We start from the raw sequence: 16,549 nt of genomic DNA on the forward strand, positions 1-16,549 counted from the left end.
GGTGTACACACCTACCAGATCGCCTGCCAGCACATCCACGCATAACGAATTGACCAGAAGGCTTATTCACTAGCTGAACGTCAGCCACCTGGATACTCTCGTCAAGAGTCAGAAACGCGTTCTCACAAGTCGGCGCAACTTCGATCTCTCCAAGTACATCCTCAAGACCCAGTCTTTGGATCCATACCGATCGATAAGCGCTTCCAATATACCTCCCTTCAACAAAAGTTCGCAACTTCTGCCTGCGTACCAAACGATCTGCCACTAGGTAGACGTATCGATCGACGCGCCGCGCATATCGAGCCTTTGCGACTCGAATACATAACATCCAGTCCTAGGGATATATCTAGGAACTCTTCGTACAAATGATGGAGTACGCGCAATACCAACAGCCGCCGCAAGGCCAACATGGACATGGTCAAGGGCACATTCAGAGCGGATACCCGAATACCGGTCAACATCCAGGCACCGGGCCCTCAATCACTTCTCCATCACAACCTATTCACTCACAGCATGCGGTGCACCCACAAGCGTCTCCTATACTCTCCTCTCAACCTCAACAACACCAACAGATGAACTATCAACCTGCCTATGGCGTTCAACAACCAGCCATGCATTATGGGATGAGCCAAATCACACCGCAAGCGGCAGCCATGGCCGCAACAGCGGCTGCTTCTGGAACCGGGTATCCGTATACGCTCCCAGATGGCGCGCTCCCTCAGACATCGCCGAGAATGGGTGGTGGTGGGGTTTCTGTCAAGCAAGAGGCTGGGCGCAAATCACCCAGACAGATGAACAACCAGATGGGCCATGGACAAGTTCAACAAGCTAGGAGAATGAGCGCTCAAGTCGGCAGCCCAGCTGTACCCAATTCTCAACCCATCATGAACCATGCTCCGCGACCATCCGTACCGCCAATGCCTCAAGGCCAGCCACATCCACAATCTCCCGAGCTCGTGTCTGGCGCAGTTGAAGAATCACCTCTTTATGTCAACGCAAAGCAATTTCATCGTATCTTGAAGCGTCGCGTCGCAAGACAGAGACTCGAGGAGGCTCTGCGCCTGACCTCGAAGGGACGAAAACCTTATTTGCATGAAAGCAGGCACAATCATGCAATGAGGAGACCTCGAGGCCCAGGTGGGCGATTCTTGACTGCTGATGAAGTTGCCGAGATCGAGAGGACAAAAGGTGAAGGGGGTGACGAAGGCAACAAGGGGTCCTTGGAGACACCTGCAAAAGGCCCTTCGGGTAGTGGTGGAGGATCCGGCACCAAACGAAAAGCAGATTCGGACAATGCGACGCCCAGCAAGAAGGCAAAACCAAATGCGCCACCTGTGCGAAGTAGTGCAGAAGAAGAGGATGATGAGGACGATGATGGGGAAGATGATGGTTGAGCCTCAAGATGTATTGGGCATCCATTCTCGGGACTGATTTCCTTTGTCGATTCATTTGTTTCATGATGTTATGACAGCGTTGATTTTTGCGTTGCTTTACCGAATTTTACTTCATTAGCAAGCCGGGGCTTTGCTTTCGCATCAAACTTTCCCTCATGGGTACGAAGAAACATCTCAACACTGGGGGACGGTGGCGGATGGAGTTTTTTCTTGAGTTTCGGGACTGGGCTGGCGGCATACCTTGGGCGATGGGTCGGGATGGGCTGCATCTGGACGGTCGGTGGTTTTACAGGACACTCGTTTTGCTCTTGCACGTTTCTTCTCATAGTCGCTCGCTAGAGAACTAGAATACCCCCCTTTGTCGTTGCATTTCCTTAGCGATGTCAATATTTCTCTTCTTTGCTGCCGACCCATCGACGACCATTTCTCCTGGCTTGCCAGGGTCGGGTTGGTTCGATGGGATCGCGTAGTCTGGGCTTTGATGGGTATGGAATGATGGAATGGATGGAGATTAGAAATTTGGCACACATCCCTCACCGGATCAAAAAAAACACAGAACGGCACGCGTGACGCAGCCGAGCTTCATAGCGGGTGGCGCGCGGGATGGAAATGGAAATTTACGATTATGGCTTTCTTTGTGTTCGTTCGTACCTTGCTTGTAGGGCTGGCTAGCAGGCATACGACTACCTACTACCTTCGTTGGAGCGATGAAGAAACTTGATGCGATGCTGGACGGGCAAGAAGAATAGGATGAGATAAATGGGAAAGATCCTGTATCATATTTTCTGCTACTCCGCTAGCGCTTCTGTTGAGATTACAATGAATGACACAGATTGAAACTTGATAAGCTGTGTCTCTTTCACTACGCATCTACTTTGTGATTCCGTGAGGTCTTTGCTTGTTAACCTGCCTTGTATATGCTAGGACTTTTCATCCTCGGGTTCACTTCATATAGCAATACCTGGTCTCTATGTGTATGTGGACCCGTAGTTGATGCCATTCCATCCCTTCCTCAACAAGTTGACGAAGACCCAGCCTCTCTTCATGCTCATGCCTATTCACTTTCCCCCTAACTCCTCATAACCTTCCTCTCTCTCCTTCTCACCTCAACTTACCATCTTTCCTCTCCACTTATTCCTATCGAATTCATGGTCTTTCATGCCCAAGACGAGGAAAATCTTTCTCTTGTGTTCAAGTCATTGTCCTGCTGTTGAACTGAAGTAGTTTTTATCCCTGTACTGCTCTGTGGTTCTGGTCTTGGTGTTAGATTGGGCTTCGTTCGTTGTTTGCTGTTCAATGTTTAGCACACGTCTTGTCCTCCTACTCGTACCTTGGGATAGTGAAGCGCAGTGGTCCAGTGGTCCAGTGCTGTACTGCTGGAGCACTCGAGGCAAATTACGGTAGAGTTTCTAACTTGTTTGGTTGCTTTGGTTGGGGTGAGTGTGAGGGTAGTGGATGTGGGTGCTTTGTATTAGCATTTTTTTTGAGGTTTTGGATTTCTCTTTTTTAGTAGAGGAGTTCTTTGCCCTCGCAAATATTGCTGTTGATTACATTTGAGTGCTGGGTAAGATAATGATGTCGTTGCTGAAAGGAATGGGTTGATCGACATGACAGCTCAATTCACTAGGCATAATTTCTCTTCCGTGCAGGTGTATGTCTCGGTTGGCTAGGGGGGACATGTCGCCATGGATGAATTACAAGTCCTCGTTCTGTTTTGTTGCTACCTGGCTTGAGTGATAGGACTTCTAGGCAGAGTGTGGAAGCAGTCGGTCAATTGTGGGTGCAAAAGTGTTGTATTGACTATCTGAAGGCTACGGAAAGAAGGAGTAAAGAGGTGGTGATGAGTAGTATCCCTTTCTCCACAGCCTGTATCTTGCTATTTTCAAGCTTGTGTGCTTTTATAGCTAGCTGTGGTAGTTCTGTACTGTATTGCGGTGTGCTTGGATCTGTACCGGGTAGCAGGTAGTGTATGTATCTTTATCATTATTGCAGTTACGAAATTTTATTACGAGTTACGACTTAGACCAAGGTTCTAGGAGAGATGTTCGCAAATTCACTAGCATGCGCACGAGTAGACGTTCAGGAGTGCGTCATTTGTGCTGTTCTGGTCTTGAATAACTTGGACATCAGATTGTCTGTTTCTTGGCTTGATTGGAAGTTAATGTGTATTCATGATTCTGATAACATACAGGAATAGGAAGTTGGAGTTGAATATCGGTTTGTGTGAACACGACTACCAGCGTGTACTTTGTGCTTAAGGATAGAGGATGGGTATCTCGATACCCTTTGATTCATTGTCGGTTCACATATTATTCCTCTCGTAAGACTTTACTAAACATCGATGTGAATGATGGTGAAGATAGCCGTCTAGCATTGTTCCATGACAGTCCCCGACAGTAAGTACTGTTCACCATCCCTCAAATTGTACGAACATTCTTGAGCGATCATTGTTGATACTCAACCTGGACATTCAGACTCCGGCTCTACCTTTCCACACCTTCCCACACAATTCCTCTCCACCCAACTCCAACACCCGCCACCCAAATCCCTCGCAATCAGGCTTCAATAACAATCTGACAGGCGGATCATCAGCTTGCGGTCCGGACGCATGCATGTCAGAGCCGCTTGCGGCACTTGCCTATTTGGACTTCGCATTACTGTCAGCTTCGTACTGCTCTTGAAACGCGATTCGAAACTTCTGATCTCACGACACGTTGAGGAGGGGATGGGTGGTTCTAGTAAGCGGGTGTTGTGGTACATTGATAAGGAGGAGTTTGGAGGTGGGGGTTGTTATATGGTCGTGTAAGCTCGTGGGGTTTGAGGTGGGCAAGAAGAGGAGGAGAGGAGGCAATGTGGTTCGTTATGGATTATTATCTGGGGGATGTTACTCAGCATGTAGAATGAGGCTTGTGGAAAAAGAAGCAAGTCATCCAATTTGAGACTGTCTGGGGTAATGTTTGACAATCGTTGTGCAGACGACGAGAGGATGGGTGGCTTGAAGATAATGTGCAGACTTAGCAGTTCAATCATTTGGACCTGATGATAACATGATCTGGCTGGTTCCTGTGCTGAAATTCATTGGGCTTTTGCTGAGTTATCCCATTGGATGATGGACTTCGACGAAGGATGTCATCCTAATACGCCTGAGAGGTATCCATCTTAGAGCTGCGGCTCAAATTCTTCCGTTATAGGAGAGGCAAAGTGAGAAGATTGCCTGAAGTAACAACTTTTATGAGAAAGCGTGCCCAAGTTAGCAATCTAGCGATCGCGAATAGTCGTTTAATCCTATTGTACCTTGCATAAGTTCGCCGGCTGACACAAACTCGAAAAGAGCTGACCGGAATCGCGGCCCGAAATCAGCGTAGGCTTCTACGAGATGTACGGTGGGAAACTCAAATCAAGCTGAGGACTAGAAGTTGACATTGCATTGCAGTTCCGAATATCGGTCTTCCGGATTCTAAAGGAAGAGGCTATGGCCGTGGTAACTTAAGACCCAGCTGCAAGCGTGACTGGAGTGTTGCATGGCTGATATTAACACTAAGGAGAAGTTGAAAGTCGAAGTGACCATGCATCAACGTCCTCGACTTTAACATGATTTGTATCGGAAGCTGAATGTTTACCAAACGTGTAGCTACCAGAAACTACAACGACCTGCTTGGAAGGGTCCACACAGACGACGATACTGTGTAACGCCTAGCTTGTACACTTGCGGAAAGTCTGATTCAAAATACTTTCAGTATTTTGGACATGAAATCTCATCCCTCTACCATTGTAACTGGTAGCATGATACCCTTCCTATAATCACCTCCCATTTGCCACTAGACAGACAACATGGAGACTTTCGGTTGTCACCGACATTGAATGATATCACATAGTGTGCTCAAGTCAGATGAAGATCTCCGTGCTGATGCATAGAGGTACGCTGTATTTTCGATGACCTCTAGGTATTGAAGATGTCCTGATAGGTCATAATTAAATCTAATGCTTCGTGACCAAAGATTGTGTATCTTGGCAGATATGAACTTTCAATATCTCAAAGCTTGAAGCTTCTCAAATGAGCGATATGACAAATCCAAACATGAGATTCGCTGGAACACTTATCCCAAGGCAAGGAAAAACGCTTTGCATTGCTTTATGGTTCCTGAAATTTGAACCACCCCGCACCTCTGATGTCTTGAACCTTAATTCCTCTTCTTACCTATCCGAATCCTACCCTATCGGAAGCTATCCCTTTGGCAACAAACAATGCCCATCGAGAGGCTCCAACAATACTCCGAAACTCTATAATCCTCCTGCACAGTCCAGGATGGAGGGTCCTCCAAGCGATCCGCGCTCCGATCGAAACATCAAACAAACACTCTCCACAAACGTTCGACCCCTAATCCCTACAGTATATTGAGTTCAAGAGCTCCCAACGCATGCTTGCATGGACCCATCCTGACCAATGATTCGGAGATGCCTTTCGAACAAGAGATGTCGGAGAGATGAGTGTCCCACCAGACTCTCGTCCTTGGCGAAAGTCTCCCCACTTGTTAAGAACTTTGTCTGAGCTGAACCTCTCCGCATTTCCCCGTCTCCACAATACTCAGCTCTGCACTAGCAGCGAGGGCAGACAACTTCAAGTCTCATTCCTCGAGATCTGGGGGAGGAGAATTCAACAATGTTGGTGCAACTCCTGAACAAGGAAACATGCAGGAGCGGTGAAAGATGACAATCTCAAGTAGTTACCTCGAATGTCCAGCCTTAGAAATATGAACGTAAACCTCTTTTGGGCCGATGATGCAACGTTTGGTGATCGTCGACACTCACATTTCATAGCGTTATCAAGCAAACTCTATCTTCCCGCCACTGCCCCCAATCGGCCAGTACAGCGCAAAAGCATCGATCGTACCTAGGTATCTCGTGAAATGCAACGAAGTAGCAATACAACAGATATACCTTGCGCGCGACTGTGTCGGAGTAATCCTCTTCCAACTCGGTGGCAATCGGACGATTGCGGTCTCTTGAGGAAAAAGTCAAACGTCGAGATCTCGACCTCGGAAATTCTCGGCTGACTCTACTGTAACCGACCCTCCATCCCTTTCTCGCCTCGCCTCGCCTCATCTTTACGGGACCCTTTCGCTACTTACCTATGCATTCGATTAGAGTCCCTGGCGTGCAAAGACACCTCAACGTGCACTAGCATTAAACGCTAAAACCAAAAAAGGAAGAAAGTTTATCTACTCCCTATGTCCAAAGCATCGTATACGTTTTCACCTACGCGTCCCGAGCACATGCTTCTCTGCATGGGGTTCGGCATGCCGAGACCGCAATTTGATGTCTGCGAAGAAGGGTGAATGGTGGCGTGAATGCTCTTTCCAGCCCTGTTTACCGAAGCTGCTATAGAGCTCCTTGCTACAAGGATCCTCCAGCAACGAGATGCTGCAGGTAAGCAGCCTTGTGCTACCCACAACGGGTTGCCTTCAAGCATCGATGTGTGTACGACAGGTAAGTGGCATTGCGGGGTAAGGACGGGGTCATGTGGTTGTGAAGGTTGGCTGCCACAAGGGCTGGAAGGTGACGCTCTTGCAGGACAAGTGAGATGGGAAGAGAGATAGAGCAGAGTATCGTAGGCTCCACGCGACGATTCTGACGACAGTGAGAAGTCAGAGACATGGGCAGTAACTTGTAGTTTATGTTTGGATTTCCATCTATGTGCTTTTGTACCATCTTCAACTAAATAGCATCCTTGACTAGCACCTATCATACGCCGTGATCCACCAGCGTTGCTGATGGTCTCTTTCCAGCCGTGACTTCGTGGTAGCTGTCAAGCAGCCACAGGGCTCTGTACAAGACCGTACAGTCCCTTAACCAACATCCCAAGCCGATAACCAAACCCAGTAAATCAACAGTACAGCCATTCAACAAATTCCGTACGCCAAGCACCCCAACCATACCACTAGATTGTGTGTTCCGCGGTAATATGCAGAAGCCACCTTTAAACGCCGCCCATATATGCAATTATTAAGTGATCCGAAGCTCTCGACTTGATTCCATTATGATCCTAGCCTTTGATTGACTTCATTGAGTGTTCAACTGAAGAGGGTTGGGGCTCTTCATAGCGCTCACCTTCTCCATCCAACATTCCATATTACGTGAGCGATGTCCTTTGCCGTATTTACAGTGTCCACGACCTTTCCGAAAAGACCCTCAGAGACGACATCATCCTCATCTTCCTCATAGGGCATGAACATTCCCGAGGGCGTACGCCTCATGCCAGATGGCTCGCCAGTGAGACTAGAAGATGAACCAGATGTGTGAAGATTTTGGAATCGTTCCTGGGTGGTTGACACACTATCTTTTCGATTGGCAAAGGCGCTCGGCGGTTGCCAGTTCATGTCCTCGTCGTCCTCGTCCTCGTCATCCCCAAGCAGCATTCGAGTCGATGGTTTTGAAGGCCTCAACGTTTCTTGGGACGGCGAAGGAGATAACTTGGATCCATTCCAGAATCCATTGCTGTGCTTCATTGCCGTTTCTGGAGGTTCTGGGGTGTCAGCTCTGTACTTCAGTGTCGTCGAAGGTAGCATTGCAATGGTCTTGCTCTCGGCACTGAAGCTCTGTCTTGGTGTTGTCCTCCTGCTATGAAGAGGTGGTAATTTTCGTTTCGAGTTACTCCGCTTCATCATGATTGCCCCATCATCTGAATCGCTGTCATCGTAGTCGTGTATAGCATACGCATCAGGCTCTTCCTCGTCATCTCCCTTCATCTCTAATGCTATACACTGCTCAACTTGTTCGTTGAAATGGATATGTTTCTTCTCCCCGGTGCCTGGAGATGCAAGTCCAGATGAGGAGATTGATGAGAGCATACTGGTATTCTCACGACTCAAGCGTCGAGAGGAGAAAGGGATTGTGTAGTCGGAAGCACCACGACCAATTGATGGACGCGCTAGTCCACCATATTGTTGTGCCTGAACTGCTGCAGCTGCTTGCTTTAAAAGTGATGATGACGAAAGAGACCTCTGAAGCATGATTTCCGACATACTCCTCTTCTTCAAGATTGGCTTCTTGTTCAGAAACGAGTTGGACTTGGATATCCGACTGCTACCTACAGGTGATGTAGAAGGGAGGTGTAGCGACTTCTCGGAGCCAGTCTGCAACGGCCCATATAGCCAAGTGACATCGCAGTCTTTGAGCCTGGAAAGTTGTTAAATCAATGCCAACACACTGGACTGGATAGGCCATTATAGTGCTTCACTTACCAATTAAGCGTTTCTGGAGAGACGGTCTTTAGTTTGTTCTTTGATTTCGTCCATGTCCTCCACGACGCGTTTTCCAGTCTGGCACTATTGTTGTATGCTTTTCGCTTGGAAACAATGTGCTTCCACGATGACCAGATATCTTCTTCTTTCCAATTGTGAGATAAGTAGTCTACATGTCTCGAGGGCTGAGTTCGAACTGCTGTATCGTCTTCCGCATGTTCCAAAGGGTCTGGGGAGACTGGCCGCGATACATTAGTCGAGGTACTATTAGAAGTGGGTGAAACGGTGTAAGAATCACCGGTTCGAGGGCTGGCCGGCGGTTCCAGATCTTCGACTTGATCGTAGTAGCCTACGTCGTCGTATGAAGGAAACACAATCTGGTCTTCGTCGTCTTCGTCGTCACAATGAGCGTCGAGCGACAAACTGCTTGCGGGCGTCGATGAGTACGAAGGAGCTGCAGAATCGGCTGTCAAGGTCCTCGGAGACGATGGTATGGAGGAAGATGTCGAATTGGTAGGAGATATTATGGTATTGAACCCGCCACTGCTTTTTGATCTGGAAGGGGTCTTCGCATACGATGGTTGTGTTACAAACTTCGGCTGTGAATGTGAACGGCGAAGGGAACTCGAGGAGAAATAGCAGTTCTCTTCGGAACTGAGCACAACGGCCATTCTGTGGGGAGAATGGGGAAGGTGGAGGGTGGCTGCGGTATTTTAAGGTCCTGGGACCAGGAATCGAGGGAGAACGGGCTCCTCGTCTCTAAATCGCAACAGTGTGCTCGGGGATCCAGACTTTCCCTCTCGCTGTCTCCCAACAATCAAGTCGCGCTATCCGCTGTATCATCAAGACAATGGTGAGAATCCCTGCCGCAGAGAAATCGGGGAGAAATCGAGGAGAAACCGAAAGCGGTGACGAGGAGGCGTCTATGCAATGCAATGCCAGGTCCTCGAGTACGGATGTGGGGTTCGACCAGAGAGCGGGGAGATCCAGAGGAGATACAGGTCGCGTCGATGAGGTTGTGGTCGAAGAAGGGAGGTGTTTGGAGGTGTATATCGGGAGGAGGAGGAGTGAGTTTGGTTGGAACGGCGGGAAGAGGAGAGGAGAGGAGAAGTTAGAGAGTTGTGGTGAGGACCCACTCGAATTGGAGCGTAGCGTAACGCAGTGCAGTGTAGTGCAGTGTGCACTTTCCCTGGTGGGCTGGCCAGGGCAGGCTAGTTCTAGCGAAGGCGAAAGGAAGGGATGCGATGCACTTTTTTTTTCAGATCTAGCCACACACCAACGAAAGCGGAATCTGACTTTTTTTTTATTTCCTTCTTCTTCTTTTCTTTACTGTACATCGTGACCAGGTTCACGATCTTAAAAGTTCATAGTCATGACAATTAAACATTCACGAGAGACCACAATCCGAGGATCCCACAATGGCGTGCAACGACGCCTGTCCTCGTCACACATTCACGACTCCCATACTAATACATACTAATTCACGAATTCCGATTCCAGACTTCAACCATAGCCCGCCGCCTACAACACGAGAATGCTGGTCCCGACTAAATCCCTCCAGTACCTACCTCTACCTACCTCCCCTCCCCATTTATGCACAATCTCGACAATCGGCGGTACCCTAACCCTACATCCCATATGGTTTATCTATTTTATCAGGAATGGTGTTATTAGGGTTGCTATTTAACACCACACGACGCCCATGGACACCGCACGACGATAATGCCTGCGCATATGTGATGCTGTTGGCATTATTTACCTCTTCATTACGCCTTCTCAATGGCTATTTGCTCCACACACGATGACATCCTAGCGGGGAGACGGTGTGCTTGGATGATTGTTTCTCGACCGCGAGCGGCGTCTGCCAAAGCGCACTCTGGAGAAAGTCCCCAGGCTGTCTGATTATTCGGAGACGCAAACGAGACGAGGCGAATAGTGGGCGACTGGACGCGAGACAGAGGGGAGCAGAGAGGAGGAGGCTGCCGATGGCTGTTGGGGATGCGCAGTCCCTGCTAGGCGCGATGTGAGAAAGCAGAAACACCACATCGAGACATGATTGTGCATACCGTTGACACACGAATAATAGGCAGGTCTGGCATGGCATAGCATGGCATGGCATGGCATCGCGGCGTGTACGACATCTCCAGGGCTTGTGGGGCATCATGGTTCAGACGGCTTGGGGACTCCACCTCTTCCACTCACCCTCCCACGGTACGCCGGGTACGCCATGGCCCAGAGCCGACAGCCACTCACTCCTTCGAAATCTCGACTGAGCCGGATCCTGATTTTGCTCCTGCCGACCTGCAACTCGATCTTGGTTTTATTAATGCAGTCGGGGGACAAAGTCAAACCAATGTACGAGCTCTCCATATGACTTCGTTTCTTTGCGCCTGCAGAGCGAGAGCTGCGGCTCGCATGAAACTACTAATCTCAAGGCCGGATAGCTTTCCCTACAAGCAACGAGCTTCCTGCATGATCCATTGTTGCAGCCAGAGATGTGCAGTGTAGTAACAGATCATCATTCAGTCGCCCAGCTCAATCGCCTATCGTTCGATTCCAGGCCTCTCCATCTGGAGTACTGTACTACGACGCAAGCAAATCCCCTCGACTCTTCACCGGCGTCGTCCTGGGTCCACAAACCCTATCGCCCGAATGGCAGCCCGCGACCCTCCGCCTCTCCTGCCCCCCAGTCCGGGCTTGCAGGAGCATGCAGAAGCACAATCCCCGTAACGGTCTGGCCATCTGTGGCGACGATCTCTCCCGAATAACCGAACGTGGGGAGAAACGAGATTCATGCCTCAGGTATAAAAAAAACCCCATTCTTTATGTTTCTCCTTCCTTCAGCCACTCATCTCTCCACACCGTCAAGCTTGGTGTTCGTCAGGAATCTGGGACTGTGGGGGCGCTGAAAGCCTCAAAAGTTCTCAACAAACGCACAGACATTAATTCGACCCGTCTTCTTGGTCAAGAGCGTGCATTGCAACAACCATCCATTCATACACGCAAGATATGTCCATGATTAGCGGCTCAGGGATAGAAATACAGCCCAGTTTTCGGTTCGATCTCATATGCTATCTTCCGGAGACGAACTCCTTGGGACGTAATCATTACCTCAGTGACGAAATTTGCGAGCGATTCAACGATCTGTCAACAGTGGACATACAAACCAGGCTCACCCCGTTACTGATAGATGGTCGAGCTGGGACTCGGATCTGAAGTCTCGTATTTTGAGGACATTTTTCTCCCGCACGGCGAAAACTTTCGAGACTCTAGAGACCTATCTCCGTGTGCTGACGCCACCCACCGTTCTGCCCGCTGTGTTCTAGACATGACTAAAGTCGACGGTTTTCAAGCGATATGCTAGTGGCATCCCATTGAAAGGCCAGTCAGGTCGCGTAGGCTCCAAGGCCGATAAGGGTCTTTGTGATTTGCAGCTATGAATGGTCTCCATGGCCCTACAGTCTTGGTTATCGTCAAGTTCTTTCTCTACAACTATCAGCCATCATCTCGAGCTTTCATAGAATGACGATTGAAGGCTCGTGTTTGCAAGTCTGTTGATGGAGTCTCGAGTCGAATCATTACGTCTCATTCATAGGTGACAGGACTCTCATCCTACCCCTGCTCCGTGCTTTAACTTTCTGTTACTCGTGCTTAGTCTCGAAAAAGGATCGGGATGGGAATTAGGGGCACGGGAGATCGGCGTGTCTACGAAGTTAAACCCGAAGCAGCCCTTTCTTTTACTAACATTTCACTTTGTCAAATGTGCAAGTACACTAAGTTGTTTGTGGTGGGACTAGGAGTCTGAAGTGGATCTCGCGCAAATAATCGGACCGTACAAGCCATGCCACCTTGGTTTCTTCTGACCATGTTGCCAAACCTATTGACGATTTTGGCAAAGGCTGAAGTCATTACGTTCGAGTGAAGCATCAGAGCACAACCATCCTTTATCCCCAAGGCTGGAAATCATGACCGATGCGGAGCCTCGCGTCTTCGAGCCATGTTCAGGCGTCGACCTGCCCATACAGGTTCCTGTTCCTATTCCTATTCTATTTGAAGGCTTGAAGGGCATCACTCGTTACTTTTAAAAAATCCTGAATCGTGTGCATTGTCAACTGCAGCTTGCTCCTTATCATATTAATGGTCAACGTTGACGTTTGCGCCCCAGGAATTGGATCACAGCATCGTCCAATGTAACTAGGTGACAAGCGTGGTTGCAAAATGGCGAGCAACATTCTATCCTTGAAATTACACAACTTTGTCTAAAGGCCCCCTAACTGCTTTGGGGACTCCTACACCCGATTGTCTACGTCGCTATCTCAGGCTTAATCTCATCCTATCATTGGTTCAGATATGGCTCTGCAAGTCTCCGGAAGAGGGTACAAGCGTGCAGAATCAGAATGTCTACAGTTTTGCAAGCCTTTGGGCGAATTAAGAATTGTGTTCAGAAGAGGATCGAGGACAATTGCAACCTTTGGAAAGTTGGGCACTTTTATGAGGCATAATATCAGTATTAAGGCGAGCCTGCGCTAACGTTGAATTCAAAGTGAGCACTGGACGATTCTACTGTAAGTCATGGCTTAAATGCAGTGAGATTTTCTTTTCTTAGAATCACTAAGAAATCTTGAAGTTGAGATGTAGAGGAAGCAGACTAATGGTGGTTCTGTGGCCATCTGCGTTGGCCCGAAGGTGCGGCTTACATATTCCATGCTCCCGGTTGTCGCGAGTATCGGATTTCTGGGATCTCGATAAGAGATGATAGGGTCCAGCCACAATACAGTGACATAGCGGCATGGCATGGCACTGCGTGGGGTGAATCAGGACGGGAATTGATCAACCAGAAGATTTTGTTGTCGGCTCGCTCGCCCTAGATAATAAATCTGTTCTCGCTGTGGCTGCGGTGGTTGGGTTTGTGTTGTGTTGTCCAACGTTGGCTGGATCATAGCTTTGTTCGTACAAGTACAAGCGTCTCCATGCCTTGTTCTTTGTAGTCTCTGTATGTATGTATGCACGTTAAGTCTGCATGGCGCCTCAGCGGTCAAAGTGGTGGATGCACCCTCTCACCAATGATGCTAAAGTGGGATATTCGCGGCAGCCACAGGCATGCCGAATATTCCTCGTCCGAAGGAGAGAAGCGATAGTTGGCTGCGCTACACCTACCACGAGGAGAGGACAGTGGCCACGGCCGTTTTCATGCTGTATCACCAAGCCCATCCTGTCACCAACGGCGAGAGGCAGTCGACGTCGTCGTCTTATTTGACACCATTCCACCACACCTGCAAGTCGAGTCAACTCATATAATTAGCAGCATGGGACCGACGACGGCCCTGCTCACAGGCTGTTTTCAAGATAAGGTGTGGCACGGTATAGCAGAGAGAGTATATGGAAAAGAGGCGGTCTCTCTTCCTTCCTTCCTCTTATCTACCTGTCTATCTCGTCTAAATCACCTCCTTGTGCCGGCTATTGATATCCTGGACGCCTCTCACTCACCCAGTCTGCAGATTGCGTGCGTGCACTACACACCCTCTCTTCTCCTTCTTCCCTGACTGAACTGCAGACCCAAGGAGACTGACTGCATTCATTGCCATCATTCGCTGCGAGATCGCTTCTCTTAACCACATTAATTGACCACACATCACCGGCGTGTGAACGATAGGCCGGCCAACCTTGTGTGCTTGTCCCAATTGCCGATTGCCGTGGTCACCGTCATGGCCAACGATGCTTCTCAGACAGTTCAACGGTCGAGAAGCTCCCGTTCGTTCGAGACATCGGAGAATTCAACGTCAGATCCCCAAGTCGCACAATGGCCAACCATGGTCCTCTCCCAATATACCGGAAGTAATCTACTTGCTTGGTACATCAATCGCTTCGTGTGTCTCCAGTGCGGCTAGGCCCGCAGGCAGTTTACTTGTACTCTGCTCCACTTGATCTCGCACATAATCGGCTCTTTTGCGATCGATTCCACACGTTGCGCGTCGTCCAATCTTTTTGAACCCCATTTCCACGTTATTGTATTTCCAGCTTTGGGCATCAGCAAGCTGCAATATATTTCCCCTCTTTAACGGCGGGATGGATCTTGGCGAGCACTTCCGGATCACCGCTCCAGCAACCGGGGCCCAACATTCTCAAACCTAACCTGTATCTCTCGACCCCTTGCTCTTCGACCGCCGGGATCTGACAGGTCAGAAAGCGGCTTGCTGACATGATGAGAGTGGCGTCTGGGATGTCGGCTTGCAAGTCACGAGAAGGGAGCAGGTCAAGTCAGATCAAGCATTATACCTAGTGAACTCCTCACTCTGTCTGCACCATTTCACCTCGAAATTGCATTGCCAGGACAGAACACTTCATCTGCCCGATCGGCCTGCAACATCGGCGAGATCCAAGGCTCTTCACATCTTATAGGCGCACATACGCTTCTCGGCACGAAGCTAGACCCGGTCGTCAAGCCGAACAGCAGGCTGAGGGCCGTGTTGTACGACATCTGCGACCTCCCCCGCATGCTCGCCTCTCTTTCTGTCATATTTTCCCCCTTGTGAGCTCTTTCGTATGATCTCAAATTAATGAGGAAGCTTTTGTTCCTGCACGACATCACTCTTTCGTCGAAAGTCCCTGCTCGGGGTGATTCCCGGCCCACAAACCGGCCATTGCTTGGGTCCACTTGCAAGGAGAAAGATTGTGGTTATGGGTCTACACCTCCATGTATAACAATACTTTCGCTCTTGCCGCTGACTTTGTAATCCTTCTTGGCCCAGGGGTGAGGCAATGCAGACATTCAATTGCCACATCTGGAGCTAGCTTGGCAGTGCCAGAGCATGTGAAAACGCAGGCTTGAATCCGATCCACAATATCTCTGCAGTCCGTTCCATTTGCGGTATGTGGCTGCTGAGGGGAAATTCACTGTATTTGCGACTCAGGGAAAGGGTCTGCTATTTCATCGACTCGAAGGAACTGCCTGTGGGTCGTTGCCCGGTCGGTCTGGCGGATCGCACATGTTGCGTGCTGTACAAGATACATCAGAGTATCATAGCCACCGACAGGAGTTGGTCCATCATGGCCTGCAAAGTATCCGGAAGGTAGTGTGGATTCCGCGACCCGCCATTCCGTGATATTAAAATTGCTCGTATGCAGTCTGCGCATGTTTTCAGGGGAGGATAGAGATTCTTACCAAGAACGAAGCAATGCAGGGTCAACTTCAGCTCCAACATTTGTTCGCAGTCGCAAAGGAGATACCTCCGCCTGGTGTGGGGATCAATAACATGCACTATTTTTGTTCTGGCCAGAAGACGAAGGAAGGGGTTGCCATTCATAATATCCAGCAATTACTGGGACTTCCACTCTATGTATACAAGTGGTACTCTTTGTCATCTATACACTCTTCACTGTCCTCTACCACACGTTGTAAACAACATCGTCCACCCATGGTGGCTTGGACCCCAGTCACATCTCCCTCATGATTCCTCGTTGCCTTTCAGATTGACCTATTCTTCTTCAACTCAGACAACTGCTTGCTAATCCTCTGACTCTCGACCACGCATTTTCTGAGCCTATCCCTCGCCCGCTCAACCTGCCTGCGCGCTTGGTCAACCTCTTCTTTCGCTTTCAGGGCTCGCGCTTCGAGTGCCGTCTCTTTATCGTCTGTCTGGCCAGATTGTAGGTGATTGAGAAGCCCGAAGCTATTCATCCCTTAGATTAGAGAGAAAACTTCAAGATTGTCGTATTCTAGGCAGGGTAAACTCACATGTTCACCTCCCATGGGACGAATAGAGGAGGACTTTGTCGTGAGCTGTGTTCTCTTGCTGCTGGTGTGGTGGACATCTTCGTCGAGGTTGCCGATGTCGAGCAAGACTTGGTGCTATGTAGTATAAAGCGATAATGCTGCGCTTCTATCAAGAAAATATTCCGGCGAATGAGGATGTG

General features: G+C 49.2%; 5 protein-coding genes across 5 annotated transcripts; 1 reads left to right on the top strand and 4 right to left on the bottom strand.

Moving 5' to 3' along the window:
- Positions 1-368: 368 nt before the first annotated feature.
- LY89DRAFT_676896 (uncharacterized protein) lies at positions 369-1,394 on the top strand (the record flags this gene model as incomplete). Its single annotated transcript, XM_018213640.1, has 1 exon — positions 369-1,394. One exon carries the CDS (start codon positions 369-371, stop codon positions 1,392-1,394), a length of 1,026 nt encoding a protein of 341 aa, XP_018062840.1.
- Positions 1,395-1,428: 34 nt separating this feature from the next.
- On the bottom strand, positions 1,429-1,902 carry LY89DRAFT_331689 (uncharacterized protein). Its single transcript, XM_018206792.1, has one exon. The coding sequence runs from the start codon at positions 1,718-1,720 to the stop codon at positions 1,463-1,465; it is 258 nt and encodes an 85-aa protein (XP_018062841.1). The 5' UTR covers positions 1,721-1,902; the 3' UTR covers positions 1,429-1,462.
- A 4,532-nt stretch (positions 1,903-6,434) lies between these two features.
- LY89DRAFT_331769 (uncharacterized protein) lies at positions 6,435-7,319 on the bottom strand. Its single transcript, XM_018206794.1, has one exon. It carries the CDS (start codon positions 7,138-7,140, stop codon positions 6,610-6,612), a length of 531 nt encoding a protein of 176 aa, XP_018062842.1. The 5' UTR covers positions 7,141-7,319; the 3' UTR covers positions 6,435-6,609.
- On the bottom strand, positions 7,320-9,395 carry LY89DRAFT_331768 (uncharacterized protein). The gene is made up of 2 exons (XM_018206793.1): positions 8,636-9,395; positions 7,320-8,570 (listed from the first exon to the last, which is right to left on the bottom strand). The coding sequence occupies exons 1-2, from the start codon at positions 9,304-9,306 to the stop codon at positions 7,499-7,501; spliced, it is 1,743 nt and encodes a 580-aa protein (XP_018062843.1). The 5' UTR covers positions 9,307-9,395; the 3' UTR covers positions 7,320-7,498.
- Positions 9,396-15,943: 6,548 nt separating this feature from the next.
- Positions 15,944-16,455, bottom strand: LY89DRAFT_690938 (uncharacterized protein). The gene has a single exon (XM_018216199.1). The coding sequence runs from the start codon at positions 16,311-16,313 to the stop codon at positions 16,101-16,103; it is 213 nt and encodes a 70-aa protein (XP_018062844.1). The 5' UTR covers positions 16,314-16,455; the 3' UTR covers positions 15,944-16,100.
- Between the last annotated feature and the right edge of the window lie 94 nt (positions 16,456-16,549).

The sequence above is a fragment of the Mollisia scopiformis genome (assembly GCF_001500285.1).
Source record: "Mollisia scopiformis unplaced genomic scaffold LY89scaffold_32, whole genome shotgun sequence".
Lineage (NCBI taxonomy): Eukaryota > Fungi > Ascomycota > Leotiomycetes > Helotiales > Mollisiaceae > Mollisia > Mollisia scopiformis.